The following is a 27,151-nucleotide window of genomic DNA, read 5'->3' on the forward strand; positions in this document are numbered from 1 at the left end:
TGATGTTGACTTGAATTGTTCTTCAGGGCAAAAGCACCAGCCATGTCCTCCTGCTAATTATGTCTTATGAGTCTGGAAGAGGCTCAATTTGGCAGGCCATGTGGCCAAAGCAGGAGAGCCCTGCTGAGCCCAACTAGCAGTTTCAATGTGAGGAGCAATTACTTTCAGTGTGATGAATACACAGTGTCACTCTGAGGGAAAAAAATCCTGTCCTTAGATTGGATTTGTTCCATATTTGCCTGAAGCTATCCATTAAGCAAGTGTTTTCCTGGGGATAACCTACAAAATATATGCTGCTGGTGCTGTTACCTACTGTGAAAAACAAATTGGACCAACCTCAGAGAGTGTGTGCGCTTTAAAGTCATCTAAAGTGAAGTGAAGTTACTTTTCAAAATGTTTAAATATACATTTTCAAGCTAACTTTCTCGTTTAAGACCAGAAGGCTAATACATGACAGGTGGAGACGTCGTCGGCCATCTTCATACGCTTCAACGGGTGATACATACAAGCATGAGACGTCTCTGCCGTCCATGTTTACTTTGAGGAACCAGCGCAGACACAAACAGAGCTCACTCACCCCAGTTCCAGGCTCTCCAGATGGTCCTGGGTTTCCGGCCTCACCTTGTTCACCCTGTGGTCAGACAGATAAACATCAACATTTACCTTCACCAAGTCTTTAACTGTAGCGGACACAAGGATGCTCATGCTGACTGTGTCCCAAGTGTCCGGGATAGATGAAGATACAGACGCCACTACCACAACGTCACCCTAAGCAGGCCGCACACCCTCAGCCATGCTCCCGCTCTCACCTTCTCGCCGACGGATCCCATGGGGCCCACTCCGCCTGGAGGACCTTGTGGACCCTGCAGCAGGAAATAAAGAAATAGATGAGTCCTCACCATCAGCTTGGGAAAGGATGTTTGATTGTGTCCAGACTGTGGATATCAACAAAGCTGCTAAAGGTGTGGTTAACTTTAGCCATACGTACATCAGCTCCACTGGGACCCTGAGGACCTCTGGGACCAGGAGGACCAGGAGGACCCTGCAGAAAAGAAGCACTGTGTTGTTAAAGGGTATCAAACTGTTAATGGGGGTACTTACAACAAACAGATTTGTCTCTTACCATCGGGCCAACGTCACCGTTCTCTCCCTTCTCACCAGGGGGTCCAGGAAGGCCCTGATGATGACAAACATGAATAAACAGTTGTGTTCCAGACAGGACGTGCTGCTGTGTGAGTAAGAGGCATGGTGCTCCTAATAATGCAGTTGTGCTGGTGCTGATAACAGCTGATCTTGGATCAGAACAGGCCAAAGTCCACATGCTGACTGCAGTCTAGAATCTGTGCTGAGATCAACAATACGTCTACGATACGACGAACCAGAGGCCTTCAAAGAAACAGCCAGACCTTCTGAAAGATCTGTTGGTGATGTAGCTCCACGCTCGAGCACAGCAGGGGCGCAACCTTGGAAGCTCAAGCTGATTTTATTCTACAACTCTGGCCTGGTGTGCACAGACACGTGACACGGAGCTCCTTGTTCTGCTTGCTCTCCTTTTCGCAGTCGTCCTCGCTGGAAGGTGCAGATCCAGCTCTTGTGTGTGGTCGGGACCTCACGTGTGTGTTTGATCCGTGACATTTCTGCGGGTAATTGGTGCGATTAAACCGCTTTGCCATTTGTGTGCATCTGTTCTTCATTCAGAGGCCATCAGCGTGAGGTTTGCACCGGAGGATATCAAAGATTACATCTTCGACATGTGTTTACACCAGCCTCAGACACTCACGAATGCTTGCCGACTGTTGTCTGTCTGTAACATCTAAGTGCGTTTTCAGGCTCCTGTTTGTATTTCTGTGGGTGTTGAAAAGTGAGTGTTTGTTTGTGTGTGTGTGTGTGTGTGTGTGTGGCTGCCATTCCTGCCGTGCTGAGAAATCTCATCTGTGTAAAGGTCTCCTCCAGTCTGAGATCGTTAGCGGTGCTACTAATTATACGGCATGTGCTCGACGAGGAGCAGGTCAGTCCACGCAATTAATGGAATCGTGGTGGGAAGCGAATTACTCCCAATTAAAAGTCCATTGAATGCGATCCTGAGGAGATGGGAAAGCACCTTGGCAGGGTGCGCAGTATCTGTGTAATTTCACAATGAGGCCAATCTCTGCAGTAAACTCTTAGTGTGTTCAGTGATTACTGATGAAACAGATAATTACTAACAAATGGGCGAGAACTGAGGTGAAGGTCCGACCTCATTAGATTATCATCACAGTGGTACAAAATATCATTAAGCCTACTTGTAGATGTAGATTAGTTAATGTGCATCAAGCTGATCTGAAATCATCACAATGTTTTCAGTCAAGCTTAAACCAGCCATTCAAACTCCACTGCTGGGCCTCAGAGCGCCATCTAGTGGTGCTGCCAAACGAAAATGAAAGATTTTTTCTCCGTAGTTTACAAAGACAGTTTCTAAATTTGCTCATGGATTCACATAAATTAAAAAAAACACAACAACTTTGTGCAAACTTGTCCTTGTCCAAGGTGGTAAAAGATAAACTGCTCGGCTAGTTAAGCTCATTTCTTGTTTAGAACAGTCCTGGAAACACAGCGTGCTGGTGTGTGAGCAGATCCAGTCACAGTGTAGCTCTGCAGCTAATTCTTTTTGGTTAAGTTTATTTTTTCTCTTTTATGTGGCAAAGTGGTCCTCTGACTCAGACTCCATCCTTGGATCAGCCTGATTTCCACAGCCCCATACACACCAATTAATAACATAAAACGTTTCGTATCAGGAGGCAGAATGATGTTCAGGACGGCTGCTTTAACGCAGGCGGAGAAGGAGGAAGGATGCTGCCAGCGAGTGGAGGTGAGAGGTGTGATTATCACCGGCCACAGGCTCAGTCAACACACAACACACACCACAGATCCAACTGAAGCAGAGTGCACCACACACACGCGACACACACGCGATGCCCACGCGACGCACACGCGTGCCGCACAGCGTGGGATGGATGTCACACAGTTCAGAGAGCGACTGAATGATTCTGCTGAATTATCACCCATAGACTGTGTTTCCACAGGCAGAGCGAGGCAGTAAACAACTGAAAAATATTCCAGTACACAGCAATGAACAGAGTACACCTGAGATGGTTTTAGTTTCTGTTATATTCAGATTGGTGTCCTCTGTATTCCTGTTCCACCCGCTGTGTGTGTTTAATCCTCCCTTCGCAGTGTGCAGAGCTACATACTGTATGTCTTTAATGCTGATGTGGTGTTTACTGCCTGAAGGTTTCAATGTGCACAAATATTGAAGAAAAATAAAAGCAGCACTGTTGGCCTCAGCAAACAGTCACATCAGTAAAACATCCGTCTTCTCAGGAAGATCACCAAAGTCTGACTTCTTGTATGAAACAAAACTTGTCAGAAGTGATTTTTAAGTCCTTTGACTTGTTTAGAAAATGACCTGCTCTTCCCTGCATTTAAGATCTTCTTTCACAGTCGGACGCCGAGGTCCTCCTCTGCCTTTCTGTGAAATGTCCCTTACGTGTCCCATCAGAGTGCTGCTGAGACAGGCCTGTCAAAACTCACTTCATCTGGCTGTTAGAAAGGTGAGTTCACTTCATATCCGGAGAAGGGAATGAAAGACCAGTGACCATTTCCAGTGACGTAACAGCTTCAGGTTTTATAGGTTAAATGGCTGGTGTTTATTTTGTTGACTTATTGATGCCTTACCTGTTCTGTATGACAGGTGCTGTATCAATAAAACTGAATTGAGTCACTGCAAAAGAAATTCAAGATGGCCTCCAAAAGGCCTCTGACAGTTTGAATTCATAGCTTGTTATGTGAAGTGTTTACCTGACAGACTGGAATCCAGAATGCACTGCAGGAGTCCCACACTATTTGGCTCGCTGTGCAGGATTACTGTCAGTTTCTGGTAGTACTCGTAGTACTGCACAGCTGCACACCTGCCTCACTGGTTCTGTTATTTGTTTAACCATCTACCGCTGAAGAACAGCATGTGAGAGAACTTGTGCTCCTCTCATTTTTATCTCAAAGTTCACAGCAGTAAATAAAGTAAATGTGAACACGCGCGAATGGTGCGAACCTGCAGACCGATGGGACCAGGTGGTCCAGGGAAACCTCTGGCACCTTCGTCTCCCTTCTGTCCAAACATCCCCTGCTGACCTCTGGGACCAGGCTCTCCATCACCTCCCTGAGAAAACACACATCACATGTTCGCTGTTGGTTTACTGCTGCTGCTCTTCCACTGCACGTTCAGAACGACACGCATCATCTGCACTGTCGGCTGCTCAGAAGCGCTACAGGCTTATCTGGCATGGAGGACAGGAGTACTTACAGCAGGACCAGGGGCACCAATGGGACCTTGGAGACCAGCTGGGCCAGGCGGACCCTGAACACAAAGAGGAGAACGTTGCTAGCACAACCTCCCATAGAAGCACTCCAGTAACAGTTTGTGATTTGTAAGTATAACACGTTTCACTCTTAATTGTGAAAAATCGTGGATGTGAATGTTCATGCAAGTACGGAATGAAAGGACTTCCCACCTGTTCTCCCTTGTCGGCTTTGCTTCCTTTCTGACCGGGCTCTCCAACCTCTCCCTGCAACAGAGAAACACGCTTAGCTTCCCCTCTGACTGTCCACAGAGAGCCTGATGGGAAGCCCAAGGGGTACAGTGATTGCAGGAGACGAAACGAGCCTCAGCGTTTCACTTCTGCGTCTCCTCTAATTGCTTTTCCTGGCACATTTGATTATGAAGATGGATAGACAGGAAGGGAGACATGTTTTCTATGCAGAACGCATAGAGTCTCAAAACTTGGGGATGGAGAAGAAGGTTGACTCACCTTGTCGCCGTCCTCTCCGGGTGGACCTTGAGGTCCAGGGGGCCCAGGCAGACCAACAGGACCCTGGACGCCATCACGACCAGCGGGACCTTGAGGCCCTTTCTCACCCTGAAAGACATTTTAATTACATTTAGAGAACTGAAAAGGTTAAAGCAGAACACAAAGATTTTGTAGGAGGAAGAAGAAAATACTTACAGGTGCTCCCTTCTCTCCAGCAGGACCTGGGGGTCCCTGAGGACCAGGTCTACCGGACAGGCCGATTGGGCCAGCTGCACCAGCAGGACCCCTCTCACCAGGAGAACCCTGTTATTATGAGAAAGAGACAATTCATAACGAGTGGAGAGGAAAGCACACGAAACCTGAAAGACCACCACCATTAAGACACCCACCACAGCCCACAGACCAGCACACACATCCTGCACACAAGAAGCCTTTTAAAGAGGAAAACCGGAGCAACACACAGCGGCAGGCGGCTTTCAAGTTCTAATAAAGCAGCTCCTTGAAAGCAGCTGACGTCTCTGCGAGCCGTCCGAGCATCTCGCGCTTCCTGCCGAGATGCATCTGTGAACAAAAGGCTGCTGTGTGTCGTACGGGAGCTTCAAACCCACACTGAGTTATCTGACCCACCAACTTCTCTGTGAGCACACGTATGAAGGAATCACACAATTCATTCTCATTTTCTGTGCAAATGCTCGTTGCTTGTTTGAGTTTACTGAAATCTCTTCTCTCAACAGGTTGTTTGATCCTCATGAAAAGGATGTGCGTGCTGTCTGTCGTTCAGAGTTTTCCTTTTCTATCCTGTTCACAGTAGAAAAAAACTAAATCCTGTAAAGATCGACATGAAAACGTGAGGGAGGCAGATTATCTTGGTAAACCTCCACTAGACCCAAGCTTCAGTCGTGCACTTCCTGAGCTCACGTTAAGCTCCTGAGGTCGTCCACACTGTCGCAAATGATTTAACGTGTTTCTCCAATGAATGTTTCGTTTTTGATCAGCTGGTGTTTTCTGATTTTACTGCACATTGAAAAACCGGTGACTAAGAACGAGAAACAAACTTTACTGTGGCGGTTTAATCCGTCACGTCACCACAGAGGAGGCGATGTGAGGAGCACAGCAGGTGGAAAGTGTCGGGCTGCGACCTCTGGGACAGGTGAGGGGGGGGCTGTGGGAGCGGCGCCCAGGATGACTCACCACACGGCGCACGGTGTGTGTGTGTGTGTGTGTGTGTGTGTTCCCGTCTCTGTGTGCCAGGAGGCGGCAGAGCAAAGCGTCTTGAAACCCAGCTACTCCACCGCTTGGTCGCTCCTGTGACAAATCGCTGTGTGCAGTGGGACGGGATGAAATCTGGAGACGCTTCCGTTAGGAAATTAATAAATAAAACACGGATGACGTGACCACGATGGCTTTGTGAGTTATAGGCATCACACGTCTACTTTTAAATTATTTTGACAGGCTTGATTTTCTCTCACGTCTGCCTTTAATGTCACTGTGGCTGCACTCAGCTGTTCTTATTTAGCTTCACAACTTCTGCTTCCTGTGACGTCCTTTCAGTAAAACATTCTGTAATGTGTGTCTGACGTGACCACGATGTGTTGATTCCACATTAGAATTCTTAAAATGGCGCCTGCTGTTCCTAAACGTTTAAGGACTTTTCAAGAGGCTTCAGGTCTCCACACCACACCTGTGTCTGCTGAATCCCGGACCGGGATTGGCTGCCAAACTATTTTAAAATCAGATTTTTACTGAGCACAGAGGACATGAATCTACACTGTGACACTTTGGAGAAACAACAAGAAGAAAAATGCAGTTTTAAAGCGACAGGAGAACCTGACCTGGGCAACAAAAGTTAAAATACATGTAACCTGCGAAAACTTCCTGCCTCCCTGGTGGTGATGTCAAAAGGAAAGCAAGTACAAAGACACCCCAGCAATTCATCATTTCTTAAAGCTTTCTCTGTCCAAATGATGTGAACGGCCCTCTGTGGGCCTCACTGAGGCATGAAATATCCTGCACGCTAATCAATAACACAAATCAAATACAAAATGTCAGAAAAAAATCCAATTTTTGGACCCAGCGGCATTTGGATGTCAGGTGATCAGAATACTTACGACTGGACCAGGTGGACCTTGGGGCCCCTCTCCTCCCTTCAGACCTGCCGGGCCCTGATGGAAACAAAGAGAAGACACATGAGGACTTGCTTCACACGGCCGTTAAACCCTGTGTAACTTTCTATCGGCCTCCATCATCAGGTGACAAAACTACGCTCAGAGAGCATTTAACCTCACAGCGCCGCTTCAAGACATATCATTGTTATTGACGTTTTCCCGCTGCTGGGCCACCAGCAAAAGCTACAGTGTGTGAGAAAATACTCCATCATCCGTGACAGCTCCCGCCGTTACTTATGCTACATCTCAGAGAGATCATTCCCTGAATGAATGCGGCCGTATGGATGCTGTAGCTGCACAGTGGGGGGGGGGGGTTTACTGCACATATGAGGATGAACAAGACATTTCTGTTCTGCACGTACACGACTGTGTCCAATATGTTGTTTGCACGTGAGTTTTTATTGCATGTTAATCAATGTCACGAATGTGTGTGTGTGTGTGTGTGTGTGTGTGTGTGTGTGCAGCTTCCCAGTGGGCTAAGAAGGAGCACATGGCAGCCTGGGTAACGAGTCTCTGCTGGCTCCAGCTGACTGTGTGCTGGAGTAAATTACACTGGCAGAAAACAATCAGGCGGTGCTGCTGCTGGCCTGCACACTCTGACTGACTGACCTTGAGGATGCAGGCAGCAAAACGCTTCCTGTCCCCACAGCATATCCGTTCCCAGACACCACACTCTAATTGCCGACATTTCGCTTGATAATTTATCGAGCAAATAACGCAAACAGAGAAATAGCTGCTGCTACCAGCCTCAATAAAACAGAAGCGAAACACAATTCAGTTCCTTGAGTTTGTGGGTAAGAAACCAGCAACGGCTCCCCGACCAACAACTCCCTGCTTCTACGCCAGAGGCCCATGATGCATTGCAGCAGTTAAAACAGTGGCTTCAGCAGCGGCGGAGCGAAGCACAGGCGAGCCTGTTCATTTGTAAGATGTCGCTTTGGATTTTCTCTGCGCCCGATTGATCGCTAGCGTGAGTGAATTCCAGGGTTGGTGTCTCTAATGAAGAGAACAGCTCTCGATGGACGCCGGTTCATTTGTTATGCAGCAGCGTTCTGTCACTTCCCACCAGCCAACACATGTAAAGGGAAGCCATGATGAACAGGCATGGTGGAACGCTTACCGTGGCGCCAGGCAGGCCTCTCTCTCCAGGGAAGCCTCGAAGGCCAGGAGGACCGTCTTTGCCGGGGGATCCCTGTGGTCCGGGGTCTCCCTGCGGACACGATCCAACATTGTTTGTGTTAGAATGAGTGTGGTTCATAATGCAGCATGAAAAGGAAGCATTTCTTCTCTGCTGAAGGACCCAAATGCAGCACAGTTTCCACTACAAGTCTGGTCTGACCAGAAACATTTTGGACCGGACAACAGGAAGTGATGACAGGCTTACCTGATGAACAACTATTTAAACTCCATGTTGGGATGTAGAAAAAGATGTTGCATGGTTGACTGCTCACCTCACACATTTACTGAGATTCTGGTGATGCGGTTTGAGGAACCGACAGCATCTGTACAACAGCTGTTGTGTATTCCAGTTTGAAAATCAGACGCCAGGATTAATAACAACGAGCCCAACGAGTGGTGCATTGGTCCGATCAGGTGTAAGAAGAAGGAGAGGAGAGCTCTCATCTTCTCTGCTGCCGACCTGAACTGACGCCTGCTCACTGCCAGACAAAAGCTCTCACTGTAAAATTGTTATAGATCTGATCTGCATAGACAGACTTCAGTTCAGCCTAAAGGGCCTTCAGTCACTGCGGCAGCACCAGCGACACCTCAAACTGAGGTTCTGATACTTAACTTCATAGAAGACTTTCTTTTTTAATTTAAACTGACTTATGCACTTGCACAACTTTTCTCTTTATTGCGTCTGAAGCGTCGAGTTGGCATCGGATTCAGGATGCAAAGCACATGATGGCTAAATCTTTCATTTGAGGTGTGCACTGCAGAACTTTGTAAATCAGAACATAAGAAATAGCCGCCGTGCTTAAAGATGCTTCGCGTCCTCCCCCTCTGAACCCTCTGCTGTCTACATGCAGTTCTGTTCAGCATTCATGTATTAAAATGTCTAAAATTCCTGAAAAGAAAGTCAGTGAAAGCATATGATGAGTGCCCCAGCAGGAGCAGGAGTGTCCTTGTTTTGCAGCCCACATCCATCTTAACAGACCATTAGCTGCAATTATTTCTGAAGCATGTACGTTTTCTGTGGATTCATTAGCATTGTCAGCACACAGTTGATACACAAACTCGATGCACTCATGTTTTCACATTATCAGCTGCGGTATGAAACCTCACAGGGTGCATCACTCCATTTAGCACCAGCAACATGTGGACGGAGATCTTCTGTTGACTCAAATGAGTGGACAAAACACTCGCTACACGTTGGGACAATCAAAATGTGCAGGTGAAAAGCTGGCTGTTTGTGGCTCTTCGTTCCCCCCTCACCTCAGAGCTAAACATCCCTTTGTGCTGGCGGAGGAACTTCATTTACTTCCTGGTTGTTTCTGCATCTCTAAAACCAGGACATCTGACTTTTACTCTTGGCTTCGTCCTCTCTTCTTTTGTATTGGCAGGCTGACTTTATCTGCAAACAGGGAGGTGCAGAAGAGCGGGCTCGAAAGGTCTAAGAGGATTTGGGCTCCGCTGCCAAGACTTCGCCAAAGTGTCCCTGGCATACTGATGCACAGGCCTGAGAGGAGCGGGGAGGAAAGAGCTGCGGAGGGTTTGGACTTGATTAAACTGTCTGCTCGGGGAAGACGGGGAGAAAATGAAAGCAGGAGACACGGAGGCGGGAGTACTGAGTGGTTCTGAGTGGGGGGCTGGTTTGGAGCAGCCCATACTTCTACAAAATGGCTACTGTCTGATCCTAATGGGCTCTGAACTGCAGATAGCAAAGGGCCATGCAGCTCCCCGAATCTGCGTCTGTATCTTTGGTCTTCTGTGCTTCCTGAGTGAATTTACTGCTATAAATTATTTTCTGCTTGTTCTGAGTTTTATTTAAGCAATGCAGTATTCTGCCGAGCGATGCGCGCCCTGCAGGAACATCACTGTGTGAGAAGGCTCTGGCTCAATCTGTGAAATCAAATTATGTACAATAATTGCAACTGCCTTGACTTCGATTACTTCAATTTGCAGCCAACCTCGACGCTGCTGACCAACTTCGCTGGCTTCTGCTCATATCATAAAGTTTTGAACACATTACTGTGGATGTCAGTTACCCGCCACAGAAGAGACGGGAAGCAGCAGGTCGTTTCTAGCCTGCTGTGCTAGCACGCAAAAATGAATGAGCGTAACAAGAACAACGCTCAGGAATACTTTTGGCTCAACTATCTTGTCCCCTTCAGCTCAGCAGACTGGACACATACCTTTGCTCCCTCCTTTCCAGCAGCACCTGGAAGACCCTGCTCTCCGGGTGGGCCCGGGGGTCCAGGGTGGCCTCTCTCACCAACAGGACCGGTCTCTCCAGTTGGTCCCTAGTGACACAAGCCGACACAGTTCTAAAGATTTTCTGATACAATCATCAATGGGTAATTAAAGCCTACGGGTTGGCGGATGTCCAAAATCTAAATAATCGAATCACCTTTTTCCAAAATAAGAGCCGTAATGAACAGCAGATCTACCACGTGTGGTTTAACGGCTCTACGTGTCCATGGGCTCCGGTAAGTTACCTACAGTATGTATTATTCCATTTAGAAACTAATCACTTGTTGGCATGCATTTACCAACTTTTTGTTGATCATAAAATAATTCCAGTTCTTTCTCCTTACAATAAACTTCGTTCCAATGCCCTCAGGATGTCACATCTAAGAGTATATTCTGTAATAACAAGTTCATTCTTTAATAATACATATCTCTTACCTGAGGCCCGACAACACCTCCTGGCCCCGGTGGACCAGTTTTTCCTTGGAAACCCTGAAAAGGATTACAAAGGCTTATTCATATGCTTTACAATAACAAGGGAAACAGAGCTTATCTGTTAACGGCCGAATAAAGAAGCCGTAGTGATTCCACTTGAATTTGTTTCAGCCGATAAACAGGGACTGAGGACTCGACTGAGGACTGGAATAGAAACTATCACATTACAGTGCTGACCAGTGAAGAGCTAAATGTTTTGTTCCATCACACACTCTGATCTGCAGATGTGTATTTCTGAGACGTTTGTTTCTTTGCATTTCCTCTTTTACGCCTGTACTGTCGTGTGTGTGTGTGTGAGGACAGTCAAGCTTTTGTGGCTGTGGATGTTAAGTGATTTTAAACAGGAAACAGAGAGAAGGTCTGTGTCTGTGTCAGAGCAGGCCCATTCATCATGCAGACGTGGCCTTTCTGACCACAGACAATAAAGGCGACGATCAGAGTTCGTGATGGGAGGAAATCGAGCAGCGCAGAGGACAAACTGCTGCTCAGCGTCAACGAAACCAACGAGCACATTGTTGATTACAGAGAAAAGGAGGTGAAGTCACACACTGCTGTCGACATCAGTGGAGCTGAGGTGGAGCAGCACCTCCAGAGAACCTGTCGGGCATCTCCACCCTCGTAAGGAAAGCTTCACAGAAAGCTTCCTGACCACAAGCATCACAAACTGCTAAGTGCTCTTTGTTATGCCTAAACATTGACTCAGACGTCAGGTGTGAAGTGAACTAACACAGCAGGAGTGTGAATGATTGGTGTCCTAAATTTGATATGCAGACCGCCAACCTCATCCGAGCTGACATGTCAGCACGTAACGTTTTAAGACACACGAGCTCTGACTGACGGCTCCTCTGATTGGATCTCTGAGTCCCTCGGTCGAACCGCGCAGCCAGTTTTCACATTACATCCATAACTCATTTAATTTGCTACTTATTATCCCACGGCGAGACAAACTTTTCAAACCCGAACTCTTAGAAAGCAGATCCAATCTGACTCATGGCTCCAGGCCTATTGATCACTACGTGTTGTGATTTATGGGGATGTATTATTCAATGGAAACCCTGAGGCCAGACTGTTACAGCATCGGTCCTGATTCAGAGAAACCGCCGCACCCGAGCGCCTATGAGCATCTTCGTTGCTGTGATCTATTATCATATTGGATGCTTGTGGAAGCTGTTCATCAGCACATAAATCTACAGCCACAAACACCTTAATGAAGACTCGTCGTCGCTCGAATAGCAGCCGGGGAAGAGAAGCAGTCGTGTGTGGTGTGTTAGGTTATCTGTAGGAAGGAGGCAGGCGGAAAGGGAAGCTTTAACGACAGGCGATGATCTGTCAGGCTTTTAGTAGAATTTATTGCCCTCTGAGGCTCATCAAACGAAGGTGCACTGATGCATACCAAGTGTGGAGGAAATCGAAGTGGAGAGCAGGCGATTGCGACAGGATGTGATCAAGTCGACGTTGGCTTTGTTTTGTTTGTTTTATTGTCTGATAAATCTCATCTCCCAGACAACACAAAACGCCGTTCCTTCCTGTCTGCTGCTTAATATCTCAGCTACTGTTGCTCCATTACTTCACAGCAGGAAATGATGCACGAGGCCGTTATGTTGCAGCTGGACAGTTTGAGTCAAACGTTCGTCCCCGTGTGACCAGAGACAAGCAGATAGACTGAGACATTGTTCACAAGGGGTCTGTCTTTAGCCTCACGCTTTAAGAGACACGTCTCCCCCTTTTGGCGTCTCGCTGCGATGTTGCATCACTGACTGTAATCCCCCGCATACAACAGCAGCAGAGAGAAGAAGTTCAGATTAAGTTCAGATCACTGACTGGATTGTGTTGGGGTGGGCAGGGTCAGATTTGTTCGTGAGATCGGCAGGATGAATGAGAACTAAAAACGTCTCATCGGCAGTTTTAACCTGAAAGGCGGCGAGTGCACAGACGAGCGGTCATTAACATGACAAGACAAACTCGTGGGACGGAAACGAGGGGAGATGAAACCCTTCAGAACAAATGAAAAGTCACCAGGTGTCACAGTGGAAAAATGTCTTGTGTTATTATTTCCTGAAAATATAACCAGTAAGGTTGCAGAGAAGGTCTTGGTGAATGGAGGAACCAAAATGTCTCCCAATGGGAACATAAACTGTCTGTCAAACTGGTGACGGGACGCCTCGACGTGTGCGATCACAATGTAAAGTCCACGGGCGCAGCGGGAACTCGGGCATGCAGCCAGAAACACGACTGCGAATATTCAGTGGGACACGTGACCAGGAAGTAAACCTGGAAGCTACAAAACTTTTTGCAATCAGGTGTGACATGATGAGTCAAAATGTAATCAATAATATCAGTCAGGACATTTTATCACATCACTGGCTTCTGTTGCGGTTAGTTAGTTCAGATTTTATCACTGGGTGCCACAAACATCCAGCCAGCAGTGAGTTTCTTAAACTTTGATGCTCAGCAGGAGCCAGCAGGCTGCTGAAAGCTCCAAGAGGACTTTGGATGTTGAGGACTCACCGTCTCTCCACGCTGACCGGGGTGTCCGGGCAGCCCGTCCTTTCCAGGTGGTCCCTGTGGGAAGAGATAATACACTCATCACTATCACGTTCCCGTCTGAGGTGAATCGGATCTGCCGAACTGGACCGCAATCAAAGCTTATTTAAGCTTAAGTGATGAGATTTTATTATTCTGTATTGTGCAAATGCTTTGTAGGCACAAAGTCCGTAATGTAAACATCATTTTCAGTAGTTAGACCACAGGAACACTGATGACAAAAATAACAGCTTCAGTGTTTCTGCTGAGAGCAACAACATGACTGGCTGAGGGCGACGAGCCGCCGCCGAATCTCACCTGAATCGATAAGTGGAAATTACCACTTGTCTCCAGCCTCGACTGGAGAGTGAGAAAATGGGTTCTGCTTCAATAACAGTTAGACTAATGATCCCCACACAGAATTAGAGATATGGGAGGGTGTTACTGCACCCCATGAACTCCTCAAATCGAATCAATTGTGACTGATAATGTTTGTAACTACGCTAATTTGCCACTGAGACAGCAGGAAAAGGAAGTGAGTGAAGACTGGACTGGTTCCTCGGGTTACTGCAGGCTTCACAGAAGACTGCGTCCACGAAGGTGAGATACTTACAGGGGGGCCCTTTGGTCCAGGGAAGCCCACTGGTCCCTGAGGTCCTTGAGGCCCCTGCAGCAGACAGACAGACAGACAGACAGACAGTCAGACAGTCAGTCCTGCATTTCTAATGCAGAAGCATAAAAGTTGGGAAGGCAAACTGTGATCCTACAGGGAAACTGGGAGGACTAATTCAATATGAACCAGACAACATGAGCTTTTAAAGCTGCTGCACTGAAGGCTTTGGCCGAAGACGTTTGGGACTCTTAGGTTTACTCTGTCGTTACCAAACAAAACTTCATTTTGTGTCTGACAAGATTTCTGCAGGAAAAAAAACCTCAAATTACAACCCTAAAGAATACATAATTCACAGCTAAAACATCAAATTCACTTTGATTTAACCTTTCGCCTCGGAGCTGACTCGATGATTAAAACCATGTTCATCCATCAAACTTGAGTTTCACTTGTGCTGCTTTGGGGCTGATGATTTTTCTTTAAATATTAGTTCTTCCAGCGCATATTTCCTCTAGTGCTGAAGCTGCTCAGCCGTGCAGATCAAGTCAACGAGCTGACACTTCGTCCTGCCTCGAATCTCTCTGAACTGCTCTCCACCCACACGCAATCACGGATCTCAAAAGTCAAGAGCCGCCCTTCAACATGTGCGCCGACGAGCCCTCGACCGCTGCGACAAAGTGCCCTCTGCAGGAAGTCCCGAAGGGCTGACGGCGGACACTTCTGTTAACCCCCAAACCCCAAACTGAAAGGCCAGTTCATTCCAGTGACTCACATTTTATGTTGTGTTATCACGAGTTAAAGTGGTGCTTTCACAGTGAGGAGCAGCAGCCGGCGTCAGCACACTTCACACTCCCACATTGCTCTTCACCTAACAGCACCGACGCTCTGTTTTCTGATGAACTCGACTTCATCGTGCTTTGCACTCGTCGTAATGAAGGACACGTACCCCCCACCTCCAGCTCGCCGCGGCTGCTTTACAGCTCCGGCCTTTCTCGTATCTTCAGACATTTTCTAACAAAATGTTAAGAAAGGCTCTAAATAAGGAGGCACTGCGGGAAAGCTTTTACTGTGAAGCAGCAGAAATTCCTGTAACCCTGAATATGGACAATTTTCCTGTTTGTTTAATGTTGGAGTTTTTTGTTTGAAGCGCGACGCGAGGGAGAAATGTACTCGATTACACCTGAGAGCCAGCGGCAAAGCGAAGGGATTAAACAAAGAAGCAGAAATGAGAGCAGCAAGTGCACAGTGTGCTGCCTGAGTTGCTCTAAGCAGTAAACCTATTAGCACGAGCAAGGAGGATTGGACTGGAAAACATAAACACAAATCAAAAGCTTTACTAACCAACAGTTGGATTTCCAACAGTCTGTTATTTCAATCTCATTTCCAGTTCACGGTTTCCCTAAAACACTAAGGTCAGCCTGAAAGGGGGCAGCGTTCACTGAGCTCATGGCCCTTGGTGTATTTGCATGCGTCACAGCCGCTCGGCGTGTTATGGACTTACTCTCTCGCCAGGTGGGCCTGGAGGACCGTCGTTGCCTGCTGTGCCCTGCAACACACGACAAGCAGTTAATGTTGGGGTTTATCTTAGCAGAAGTATTGATGAGAAATCTGTCCTGGTTTCACTGCTCGAAGCTGTCGATCAGAAGCCTAAGAACAACGTGAGAGTCGTGCTCTGTACCTTGGGACCTGGTTTCCCTGTTGGACCTCTGGCTCCTCGACCCCCACGAGGACCCTGCAGAGAGAAACTCGGGAGTCTCAGCAGGCTCATTAATGACACCATTCAATCAGTTTTACTGACAATCAAACGAATGTTGAATTCAGGAAGCGGAGTGAAGAATACGTACTGTGGGACCTCTTTGCCCTCTCGGTCCAGGTTTTCCTGCAATGCCCTGTTAAGTAATCAAAGACAAGACACTGAAGGCACCAAAACAAACTTTGTGTGTGTGTGTGTGTTCAACACGAATCCACCTGACAGCACCTGACCCCAGTCTTCATGTTCAGAGACCACTTAAACTGCACCGGAGTCCAGTCACGTTTTCCTCATCCTTCACTACGCCGCAGTTAGATAAAATCCTGAGCTTGGAACCATCAGGTCATATTCCAGTGACAACAAAAAGTACTGCATTTGTGTATTTATGGTTACAATATGCACTTTTTGAAGGTGGTGTTATTTCCACTGGTTTACTGCCTGAAGCAGCAGAAACAGCTTAGCAACAAATGCAGCCAAAATGTTTCCACACCAGCAGGAAGTGGTTTTCTGGCGTTAATCCAACACTGGACGCGACTGGATTTTATGAAAGAAAAGTGTTTGATTTAGGCAGGTATTCCTGGCCTTTATCCGACTTCAAAGTGTCCATTCAGCAATTCCAATTAAAGCTGAGCGAGTACTCGACTCGAGTATGATCAGAGTAAAACGTGGTAGTTATCTGTATCTCAGCTCTGACCGGCTACACCATTTAAAAGGTGACTTTGATCCGGAGTACAAATAGCTGCGTTAAAATGCTGCAAAACAAAGACGAACTGAGAGATTCTAAAGGTCACCTTCACGTCCTCGTCTGTGGTGTTCAGGTAAACTCTGTTCTGCGTGCAAACCACAACCAGAAAATCTCCTTCGTCCACGTTTTAAACTCTGACTCTGCTGTCACCCGTGTGGATCAACAGTCCTGTCGAGGCGAGATACGTCAGGAACATCTGGGCTTCTTCCTCCATGACTGTGGACGGTAAAAACCTGCGCCTTCAGGTCCTCCTTTGCCTCAGAAGTGAGGCAGAGAAACTTGTTTTCAAGCCCAGAAATGTGGAGAGAGGCTCAATGAAAGCGTGATTGTTTCCACATCTTTTGTTCTCTCCCCAGCATTGATTTTGCTGCTGTTATTTTTTGTGCCAAGTCACCACACAGAAGCCTTTAAAACAGGAATCAATTTTCCTTTGTGCTGGGATATGATGGTGCGGTGATTTTCATACACAAACAGTGTGTGTTTCCAATCAGAGTGAGTGTGTGTGTGTGTGTGTGTGTGTGTGTTTTCTTACCCTGGCTCCTTTCTCACCATTGGCTCCAGGGAAACCCGGGAAACCGCTTGAGCCCTGTCAATATGAGAGAGAGATATCATGGAGGGCAATGAGAGGAAGATGAGAGAGGCTGGCTGGCTCTGGACATGCATGATAATGAAGACTCATCCTGTGTTCATCTGCACTCGGCTCTCACACAGCGAGGCCCTTATGAATGTAAAATCACATGAATGTAGCATGAAGTTTGGAACAGAAAACCGATCAACTGATCTGTCAAGTTTTACATGAAAATAACAAATCTGGTATGTTTACACGATAGTAGAAACCCAACACACACACACACATGCACACACACACACACACACACAACAAGCTTAACACACTCCTGTAAACTGAACGCAGGGCGAAGTGACAGACTGAAAAGCAGCTTACCCGTCCTGCAGCACCTCACACACGTCGCATTGGGGACACCCAATGAAACATAATCAATGACTTAATCACTACTGATCGGTTTTGTCCAATACCTTATTTCTCTCTGTAATGTCAAACTCTGACTCGCTGCTTCATTTAGCGTCTGTTCTGTGAGTTAAATTCAGACAAAATCACTTTGCTTTCGCTCGGCGCCGAACAACCTCCGGTGCCGGAGTCGCGACATGAGCACACACTTCCTGTTGCAGTATTCTAACCAAGTCCAAACCCCTGCAGTAACGCAGCAGTATTCTGTGGCTGGGCACACTGGCACAAATCCACATTAGATCTCACATTTAGATGTAGACGACGGGCAGCAGGTCTGATGGTTTGATTCGAGAAATAAGCGGAAGGTCAATGAGGTTTCAAAATAAAGGTATGTGGCGCTGCGTGTCTGATAACGTCGTCAGCTGTTAACGAGGATCCGAGCCCAGAGTTCGAATTAATGTTGCTTAGCAGCTTCATAGAAGGGCAGGCTGTCACCACAATTTAAAAGACGGCAAACAGGACTCAGTTAAACTGTTAACATCACTCAATCACGTCAGCATCGAGTGTGAGACACTTCATTCGACTGCCATGACTCTCGAATGAGAGGAAGCGACGTCGTGAGTCCACTTCTTCTACTAACGACGCAAACCACATTTCACAGGAAGTGCCAACATGTCAGAGTTGGCTACAGGTTCAGTCAGGAATAACAAAAGAAGACATTCGGCACTGTGGTGAGAGTGACGCTGACTCACCTTAGGCCCTTGTCTTCCTGGATAACCTGGAAGTCCTGGAACCCCCAGTTTACCCTGAGGGACATCAACAGGACAAGACGTCAGCCCAGCAACTTTAGTCCACTTTAAAAAATAAAGCATCTGAGATGAGTACATTGTTACAATTCGCATGTCCTCAGCACCTTTTCTCCAGCGGGACCGAGGGGGCCTTGCTCTCCGTTGGGGCCAGCTCGGCCTTTAGGACCCTCAGGACCATCCTCTCCGCGGGACCCAATCATGCCGACCTCACCCTTTAACACACACACACACAGAGAGAGAGAACATGACGGTGATGTCTGGTCGGCGGCCCCACGTGAGGGACGCAGACCGGACAGACAGGATGATGAGAGGTCATGTTATCTCCTCACCCGGTCTCCTTTGATCCCCATGTCTCCCTTGAATCCTGGGAAACCATCCTCACCCTGAAAGAAGAGGAAACAATTTAAAAAAGTGGTTGTGTTTGCCAGTAATTGCTGGCTTATTTCACATTAAGAGACTCTGAAACTGACTGTTTTTCTCCATTTACCTGATAATCTTATTGGACTTGCTGATATTTAGTTTTTACTGAAGCTCTGTTGAATATGCAGCCTGCTCATGTTCACTCTGAGTGATGCTGCCACCTGCTGGCCACATAGTGGAACAGCAAAGAGCTGCTGCTGGATGTGCTGAGCTGAACGCACATGATTTACATCTTGCACCAAATCATGTAATTCACAGGATATTTATAATATCATACTCAGATATAAGAATTTTCAAACTAAACAAAAACAAAAATACACAGAATGAAGATTTCACACAACAAAAATGAATAAAAATTTTACATGTGAAGCAGAATTGTTCACCTCAGATAAACCAAACCAAACAGAAGCTGAGAGACTTCAGCCCGAGTCTCTTTTCTTTGACACTTCCTCTTTCTAGTCTGTCACCTGCGCATGTTTTCAACCCTTCCTGATGCATTATGCAGCACTGAGCATTGCCAGAAACTCGCATCACAAAGACCACACACACACACACACACACACACACACACACACACCTGAGGTAAGGCGCATCCTTTATTCAAAACCCTTCCTCCTCAAGGTTTGGCTTTTGAATCTCCTGCTATAAATAATTCAATAAAAAACTGATATGAATAGCTGTCACTGTGGAGAGAACAACACTCCTCAGTCACATAATGGATTTCATTCAGCAGCTCGACTGTATTGATCTTAAATAAATGTCATGCATGTTAATAAGCAGCATAGTTTCAACTCTGTGCAAAGTCTTGAAAAGAGTTTGGGATGGACTGCAGTGCTCCTTGAAACCAAAAGCCTCGAGCGTGGCGGTTTTTCGTTCCACAGCAGCCCGAGGGTCACTCAGTCTGCAGCAGTCTGAGAAGAGCTGAAGGTCCAGTGTGTAGGCTTTAGGGGCAGAAATGGATTATGGTGTTGGTGTTGTTGTGTTTTGGTAAACCTACAGAAGGAGCAGGTCCCCTCACAGAGTCCACAGTCGTGTGTACCAGGTCTACAGCAGCCCAGAAAGGACAAACCACACACTGGCTCCAGATGGAGTCTGTTGAGTGGGTTGCAGTCTACAACTTCACCACTAGATGCCACTAAATCCCACACCGTGGAACTTTAAAACCAGGCTGTGTGGGAGGGTCAGCTGTACTATCTGTGACGTGAGTACATCAGACGGCTGTTCCCAGGTCTTACTTCACCAAGTGAAGTTTAGACAAACACTCTGCCTGTTTGGACAGCACGTTTGAACTCTGGCAGAAATGAATCTTTGTATTTGACTGGACAGCTGAAGGGGGGAGGAGATGACACGAGGCCAACAGCCACAGGTCAGAATCGAACCCGGGCCCCAGCTGAGGACACGAGGCTATTGGGAGGTTTCACGTGTCAGATTAGCTACCTGTAATAATCACAGTGGAAATAACTCCATAAATCTAATGTCAGCGGCTTTAACCTGCGTGGAGACAATCCAGCACGCTGAGGGGTTCATACCTTCTCTCCCTTTGACCCTTTGAGACCACGGACTCCGTCAGCACCCTGTCAGACACGAAAGAAACACAAGAGAAGACAATAAGCAACGAACTGAGCCGGTCAATCAAACACCTGCACAAACCGAAACCGTACCTTGACACCACGAGGGCCAGGATAACCGATAGGACCCTGTGGACCTGATGGACCCTGGAGAGGAGTAAATAATGCAGGGTTACTATGGTTACCACCATGTTAACATTTTTAAAACACTATCATCAGTACACTGAGACATGTTGGTGTTTTCACCGCAGCACACACACAAAGAAATCTGGTAACCACACCTACCTGGGCTCCCTTCTCTCCAGGTGGGCCCTCTTTACCAGGATGACCCTAAAAGCCAAAAGTGTTGGCACAGCGTTACTATGAGACTCCACAACAGTGTGAACAAATACGTGGCTGGATTTCAGTGTTCACAGGTTAACCCCCCTCACAGCAGAACTGATCGATGCTACTTCATCAATAGACCCTGAAAAATGCCTCAAATAAAATTATCATTAAAATATATTGAAGTAGAATCAGAAATGGACTTTCACTGTCAGAGCTCGTGCTTGTGGCTACATGATGGTCCTGGTTCAGAATCAGGACCTGAGGCCATCAGCTCTCCCAGAGTCAGAGAGTCAGTGATCATCTGAAGATGACTCAACTCCATCATGTTTGTAATGTTGCTCCACCCAATGAATTCAACTGGAAATTCTTTCATTAAAGTTCATAATTGTGACTTTAATAGGTTTTTTAAGGGACTGACTTTTTCCCCCTTTTGATTTTCTCAAAATCATGTTGTCTGCATCAGGGCAACGCAGGAAGAAAACCAACAGAAAGTGTCTGTCAGTGAGGCAGAAGGACGGATTGACGACAGCGTGGTGGCGACCGGTGGTGTCACACACACACACACACACACAGACGGAAACCTGCGGCTGTGAACACCTGGCACTTCCAATTTAAGGTGTGAGGCTGAGGCCTGTAAATCACGCGGCTCCGAGGCCTGGGGCCAATTAAGGGCCGTCTGCTTCTTGAACTTAGGCTCCTCTTTGTACGAGGGCGGAGAAGGAGGGATGTCATGGGGTCGACAGTAACAAAACTCAAAGGTGGTGAAAAATGAGCGCTTTCTGACAAAGAGCTCTCCAGCCGTTTCACCTGGAGGCTCGGTGTGTCGTACACCTTAAAGGTAAACCCAACCAGCACACGGGTACAGCCTGAGGCCCCTTACTTACAGAAATGTCCCTAAGGTACGTAAGAACGGCTGTAGGTGCAATCATTATTTTTTGAATGCCGTTATGTTGAGGTTACAAAGATTGCTGTGACCTGATCTTGTTATTCTGGAAAGCAAACGGCCGACAAAGAGACAAAAGGCCGTGCTGTGAGGGGAAGGTTTAGGACCTTCATCCTCTACCATCCAATCAGAGCTGCTTTCACAGCACATTCTGTATACAGTGTGTATGTATAACGGTGTTAAGAGCACCCACAGGAGGCCCGTCAGCTCCAGGTAATCCAGGCAGCCCCGACCTGCCCTGAGGTCCCTGCAGGAGGAGAAAGACGGTCAAACATGAGTTCATTCGCACCTGAAGCTTCCAAAAAAGTCCAACACAAAACACTTCGGGGTCAGGATCAACATTTTCTGTTTGCTGTGGTTAGATGTAAGAGCGCAGTCTGCACCTGCTCTAAATTTAATGACACTTTGAGCACAAAGCGTAGCTGTGCCGGATTTTGAGTTTGCTAAATAAAACTGATTTACGTACTTACTAACCTCCGTGTATTTCTGAGTTAAAATAAAGGCTGCCAAGGTTCGCTATGTGACAGGTTTTTAGAAACATTTTCTCAGAAGAACCACAGAATAAATGCATACTTTTTCACCAGGTGGTCCGATGGGGCCTTGAGGACCGGGGAGACCCTATGAGACAGAGACACACAGGTAGAAATGAGAGTCTGTTGCTATAGCAACAACAAGCATGCTCAAACACACAAGCTGGATAAACTCAAGAGTTTGTTGGAGCTGTAAATGGTTCAGCTAGAAAAGGAATGTTAAGCTTGTGTCTTTGTGTGTGTGTGTGCGTGCATGTATGTGTGAGTGTGTGTGTGTGTGTGTGTGTGTGTGTGTGTGTGTGTGTGTGTGTGTGTGTGTGTGCGTGTGTGTGAGACAGGTCAGTAGGCATATTAGCAGCTAGGATGCTTGTGGTACTGCAAACACTTCAGTATTTGAGCACATGTTCCCGTACCTTTGAAGTGGCTGCCTGATGTGTGCAGTGTGTGTGTGTGTGTGTGTGTGTGGGTATGTGTGTGCGCGCGCGCGTGTGTGTGTGGCAGTGTAATCTGAGTCACTGAAGCTCCAGGTGTGGCAGCTTTGCAGAAATTCCACCAACAAGAATAAGATGCTTTCAAACATTCTGCTTCCCCTGAAAAACATTTGAGGAAAATGTGTGCATGTGTGTGTGTGCGTGTGTGTGTGTGTGTGCGCGCTTTTCATGTCTTTAGGAAGCGGAGGGAGGTAGAGAGGAAAGGTGGGTGGAAGAAGAGGAGGAGCAAATAAAAAAAATCCAAATGAAGACGATCATGTCTTCTGACAGTTCAGCTTCTGCTTATGAGGCTCAGGTTTGACTGCAGCTTTGTGTTTTACACCTGCAAACACCCTGCTGTCACAGCGAAGCTGCTCAGCTGTGCATTAATTCCTCATGTCTGAGCTGACGAGCTGTCAAACCCAAAGTCAATCTGCTCTTCCCTGCGTGTGGACTGAAGCGTTCGCGCTGCACTTCAGGTGTGCGGTTGATTCGCTCACCTGTGTCCCTGGGATTCCCTGCTGCCCGGGTGGGCCTGGTTCTCCTTGTGGTCCCTGAAAATGACACAAATGACTGTCAAAACCAGATGATAAACACTGGTCCCTGAGTAATCCCAGGTGGGTGCGTTCCATCCAACCTTTTGCCCGTCAACAGCATTCATTACGCAGGCGCTAAAATATGTTTTATTTGGTCTGACATTGCAGAGTTTACTGTGTGGGCCAGAACCAAACTTCAGCTGTTTGAAGATGGTCTCACTTGTTTGATTAAAAGGTTGTAGTTGCTTTTGGAAGAAGCTTTACTTGCTTTACCTGCCCAGCCTGCAGAGCTGCCATCATTGATCCATTAACAGATTAGCAGATAGAAGGAAAACGAATCGCAAACTATTTTGATTAATTAAAGTAAAACCATCAAACATTTGCTGGTTCCCATGATTGTCGGTCATGTAAATGAAAACTCTTTGGGATTTAGACAAAAGAAGCAACTTGAAGAGTAAACTACTTGAACAATTGCTGCCTGCCTGGATGTGGACGCATCTCTTACCTTCCTAACTCAGGCTGCAAGCCTTCTGTCGTCTGTTGTAAAAACAGAGCAGCTAACGTCTAACGCACAGGTCACATGGTTGTTTTGGACTGCTACGTGTTGGACTGCTACGTGTTGAACTGCGTGGAAATGCCTGTTAATCTGTAGATCTCTGATAGCTGCAGTGGAAAGCAGAAGCTCTAATAAGAAGCTTTTTGGAAGAGTTTGGAGGAGCACCAAACAGTCGTGCTCACCCCTTCTGCCTACATTTTCTCTTCTTATTTGATGTATTTAAGGGCTTGAGGGCACATTTCTGCCTCAGAGACACAGGAACGACCTTTGACCCCCCCGGATGTGCATCCCAAAGGCGTTTCTGCAGACAGTGTAAACTTGTGCAGCTCAGCTAAACTCCGCAGCCTCGGGTCATACCATGTTTCCTTTGGGACCTGTAGGCCCGTCAACTCCAGCAACACCCTGCAAAAGAAAAGTCACAAAGCTCGTATACACCTCACATGAACAACAGGAAGTGATATCAGAGCAAAGGATGGAAGGGCGAAGGTACTTACAGGAGATCCAGGGGGTCCTGGAGGACCACGAGGTCCTAGCAAACCTCTTGGACCCTGTGAGGAATGAGAGGCAGGACGTTTATTCAAAGCTCAACACAGAGATGAAAAGTTGTGGATTCTTTGTCACAGAGAGATCAGAGAGCACTTGAGAAGACGCATTAAAGAGGATCTTGTTGCAACATGCAGCAGACGAGCCTTACACTCTCTCCTGCTAATCCTCTGGGTCCGATCTCTCCGTCCTCGCCCTGAGGGAAGCAAAGACAAACATTTGTTGACTCGGCCTTTTTGTTGGAAAGCTTCAGTGTTTCACGCTCTCGGATTTCAACTAATAAAATCTGGAAGTGAAACACTAAATATGAGCTGTCGCCACCTCTAAAGTCTGCAAGGCTGGTATTAAACCAAACATAGTGGAATGCAGCCTGGAGGTGGAGGTGGAGGTGGGGAAGAGGGTGGTTGGCTTCAGGGGATAAACACAAACACAAACCCTCCTCCTCCTCCCCCCCAGTCCTTCGTCTCCCCCCGCTGATGTAACTGAGTGTGTTTCACCCCAGCTGAGTGCAGGTTTAACGGTGTTAGTTAGCAGAGGAAGTACTTACTCTCTGTCCATCCTCACCAGCGGCCCCCTGGGGTCCTATTGGCCCTGGCTCCCCCTGCGAGAGAAAAAAAGAGGAGAAAGATGGATTCACTTGGCTGTTGATGCCTTCATGTTTCGGTCTTGGCTCCAAACATTTTCAATGCGTGTTACATTAATTTGATTTTCTATCTTTTCATTTTTCTTTTCGCATTTCATTGAATTGTTGCTCACTGTAACATATGTTTTTCTTTTTGCATTGGTGCTGCTTGTTTTTTGTTTTGCCAGTAACATGGCGCGTTCATGTTCATGAGTCGGAATAATCAGAAAAAGCGAAATCCCAGCAGGGACAAACGCAACCTCAAGTTGGAACAACAACTCAGAAAGTCTGAACAGATTTTGGTACATAAAACAAGGTGGACGAAAGTAAATGTTTTGGTTGATGGCAAGAAATGTTTCATTAACTAACAAATTTTTTGATCTCATATGACTTGTGATGGATTTAGGTTGTAACAGATTCTGTCCAAGATTAGTTTGAAAAGTTATTTATGAGCATCCACTCTGACAACAAGTCAGGTCATTCCCGTCATGACATCGCAGCCATTCTCTCGTCACGCCGAAATTTCCTTAATGTCACCTCCCATGCTGCAATTCCAAATCTGACCCGTGAGTGCAGCCAATTATATTTCTGCATCCAAAACATTTGCCATCTCAAGGACACCCAACCCTTCAGGAAATCTGAACTTATCGGTCTAAGAAGACAAATCTCAGGCACTTTGCTTCATCTTCAGTGGAGTCTGCACAGCAAAAGACTGTTTTGGACATAAATGTTGACACTCTGACAAAGTGAACTCACCCTGTGTCCTTTTTCACCAGGCAGTCCGGGGAGTCCATCGAAGCCTCTGTCACCCTGCATGGACACACGACTGAATGTCACTGACCACACAGCAAAGCCTCATGAAAAGTCCACATTATCTGACATCAATCGCGTCATCGTGAAAGGTTGTGTGACGGCGTACGGTACCTTAGAACCCGACTCTCCAGGCATTCCCCGGGCCCCGTCAGCTCCGGCACGGCCCTGACAGACGGCACACAGAGAAAGACTTCCGTATTGTTGTAGTCAAGTATTACAGTGACTTTAGGGCAAAGAGGTTTGACCTCTGGATCCACATTCGCACCCGAGCAACAGCTGGTTGAATATATATATCAAATTAATATATGTGAAACTTTTTTTGGAAACAACTGAGGATGTTTACTGCAGGGAGCTTTTAAAGAAATGTCAAATGTGAGTGGTGTTTCTCACTCCCATGCTGCACTGGTGTTCTGAGGGATCAGCTCTCAGTTCAGTCCAGGCTCTGGATGGGTAGTCTGCCTGTGACTGGTTTGTGTTTTTGGGTAACCGGTTCAGTCAGAGGGACTGACTCAACATCCACAGCCGTTTTCCCTCATTTTGGCATTTTCAGACAGATTAACTGGCCGACCTTTGATCCGAGGATTGGAGGCAGGCTTTTAAGCGCATATCAAGTGCTTGTTTGTTGGACTGGGCGTAAGCTTCTCAGCGTTTGAGCAGCGGCCACCAAACAGCCACACAACAACAGATACACAGACATGTGAGCGCACACGCCGCCCAGCGAGCGGGCACCCAGGTCATCGGGTTCACTCACCCTCTTGCCAGGTTTGCCAGCTTGTCCCGGAGGTCCTTGGACGCCACGGGGCCCCTGCAAGACACACAAGGAAGCACTTAGCGACTGACGGCACTAACAACCTTGGATGTGGCCTTAAGCCACCGCCGAGGGATATTTTCATGCGTCATCACGTCTTACTCACCTGAGGCCCAGGGTCTCCACTTTCACCTTTCAGTCCAGAGGGACCGGGTAGACCCTGAAGAGCGAGAACACAAAGCAAACGTGAATCCTTTTCATTCAAACTGTGACACATGCAGTTTGGAAAGAGGGGTGAATAAAAAGCAGAGCAAACAGCAGATGGCGATGTTCAGCTGCAGCAAAACGAATCTGCTCATTCCTTTCACTACACACATCGACTTACCTGGGAGTGAAGACAGAGACATCCTTTCATTTCTCACAAACTCTCCATCATGACTATTTCTCTTTAATTACACGCAGCTGGCTAAAACACTGTGGTTGATTTGGATGGTAAAAGTTTGCTCGTTTATTAGCCACATCAGAATCCTGACGTTACGTTAGATTGTGGGTCCCTGCGGAGATTTGGGAGCAGCGACTGGAATCTGTCAGCAGACGAGCTGGGATTCAAACATGGCGATCTGCCAGTTACAGAAAGACAAAAGTGATCCCAAAGAAGTTGGGACGCTGAGTAAAACCAGCATGAAATCAAACTGTTTCACAAAGTGCTCGTGTTGTGACATCCTTTTTACGGTCACGTGTTGGACAAAGTGGTGA

General features: G+C 47.0%; 1 protein-coding gene across 5 annotated transcripts in view; it reads right to left on the reverse strand.

The window, feature by feature from the left end:
- Nucleotides 1-27,151, reverse strand: part of col11a1a (collagen, type XI, alpha 1a) — a 66,729-nt gene that overhangs the window by 14,834 nt on the left and 24,744 nt on the right. For all 5 annotated transcript variants that reach the window (XM_046371674.1, XM_046371679.1, XM_046371678.1 and 2 more), the window contains 36 exons: nucleotides 26,562-26,615; nucleotides 26,399-26,452; nucleotides 25,759-25,812; nucleotides 25,591-25,644; nucleotides 24,760-24,813; nucleotides 24,364-24,408; nucleotides 24,164-24,217; nucleotides 24,027-24,071; nucleotides 23,078-23,131; nucleotides 22,151-22,195; nucleotides 21,771-21,824; nucleotides 20,593-20,637; nucleotides 20,401-20,454; nucleotides 20,269-20,313; nucleotides 18,649-18,702; nucleotides 18,424-18,531; nucleotides 18,263-18,316; nucleotides 17,076-17,129; nucleotides 15,893-15,937; nucleotides 15,727-15,780; nucleotides 15,550-15,594; nucleotides 14,052-14,105; nucleotides 13,424-13,477; nucleotides 10,859-10,912; nucleotides 10,366-10,473; nucleotides 8,130-8,219; nucleotides 6,953-7,006; nucleotides 5,040-5,147; nucleotides 4,845-4,952; nucleotides 4,548-4,601; nucleotides 4,340-4,393; nucleotides 4,088-4,195; nucleotides 1,124-1,177; nucleotides 989-1,042; nucleotides 810-863; nucleotides 578-631 (listed from right to left, as the gene is read on the reverse strand). In XM_046371674.1, the coding sequence (XP_046227630.1) occupies nucleotides 578-631; nucleotides 810-863; nucleotides 989-1,042; nucleotides 1,124-1,177; nucleotides 4,088-4,195; nucleotides 4,340-4,393; nucleotides 4,548-4,601; nucleotides 4,845-4,952; nucleotides 5,040-5,147; nucleotides 6,953-7,006; nucleotides 8,130-8,219; nucleotides 10,366-10,473; nucleotides 10,859-10,912; nucleotides 13,424-13,477; nucleotides 14,052-14,105; nucleotides 15,550-15,594; nucleotides 15,727-15,780; nucleotides 15,893-15,937; nucleotides 17,076-17,129; nucleotides 18,263-18,316; nucleotides 18,424-18,531; nucleotides 18,649-18,702; nucleotides 20,269-20,313; nucleotides 20,401-20,454; nucleotides 20,593-20,637; nucleotides 21,771-21,824; nucleotides 22,151-22,195; nucleotides 23,078-23,131; nucleotides 24,027-24,071; nucleotides 24,164-24,217; nucleotides 24,364-24,408; nucleotides 24,760-24,813; nucleotides 25,591-25,644; nucleotides 25,759-25,812; nucleotides 26,399-26,452; nucleotides 26,562-26,615 (2,187 nt within the window). The remainder of the gene's footprint in view (nucleotides 1-577; nucleotides 632-809; nucleotides 864-988; nucleotides 1,043-1,123; nucleotides 1,178-4,087; nucleotides 4,196-4,339; nucleotides 4,394-4,547; nucleotides 4,602-4,844; nucleotides 4,953-5,039; nucleotides 5,148-6,952; nucleotides 7,007-8,129; nucleotides 8,220-10,365; nucleotides 10,474-10,858; nucleotides 10,913-13,423; nucleotides 13,478-14,051; nucleotides 14,106-15,549; nucleotides 15,595-15,726; nucleotides 15,781-15,892; nucleotides 15,938-17,075; nucleotides 17,130-18,262; nucleotides 18,317-18,423; nucleotides 18,532-18,648; nucleotides 18,703-20,268; nucleotides 20,314-20,400; nucleotides 20,455-20,592; nucleotides 20,638-21,770; nucleotides 21,825-22,150; nucleotides 22,196-23,077; nucleotides 23,132-24,026; nucleotides 24,072-24,163; nucleotides 24,218-24,363; nucleotides 24,409-24,759; nucleotides 24,814-25,590; nucleotides 25,645-25,758; nucleotides 25,813-26,398; nucleotides 26,453-26,561; nucleotides 26,616-27,151) is intronic.

Source organism: Scatophagus argus, chromosome 18, assembly GCF_020382885.2.
Source record: "Scatophagus argus isolate fScaArg1 chromosome 18, fScaArg1.pri, whole genome shotgun sequence".
NCBI classification, from domain to species: Eukaryota; Metazoa; Chordata; class Actinopteri; family Scatophagidae; genus Scatophagus; species Scatophagus argus.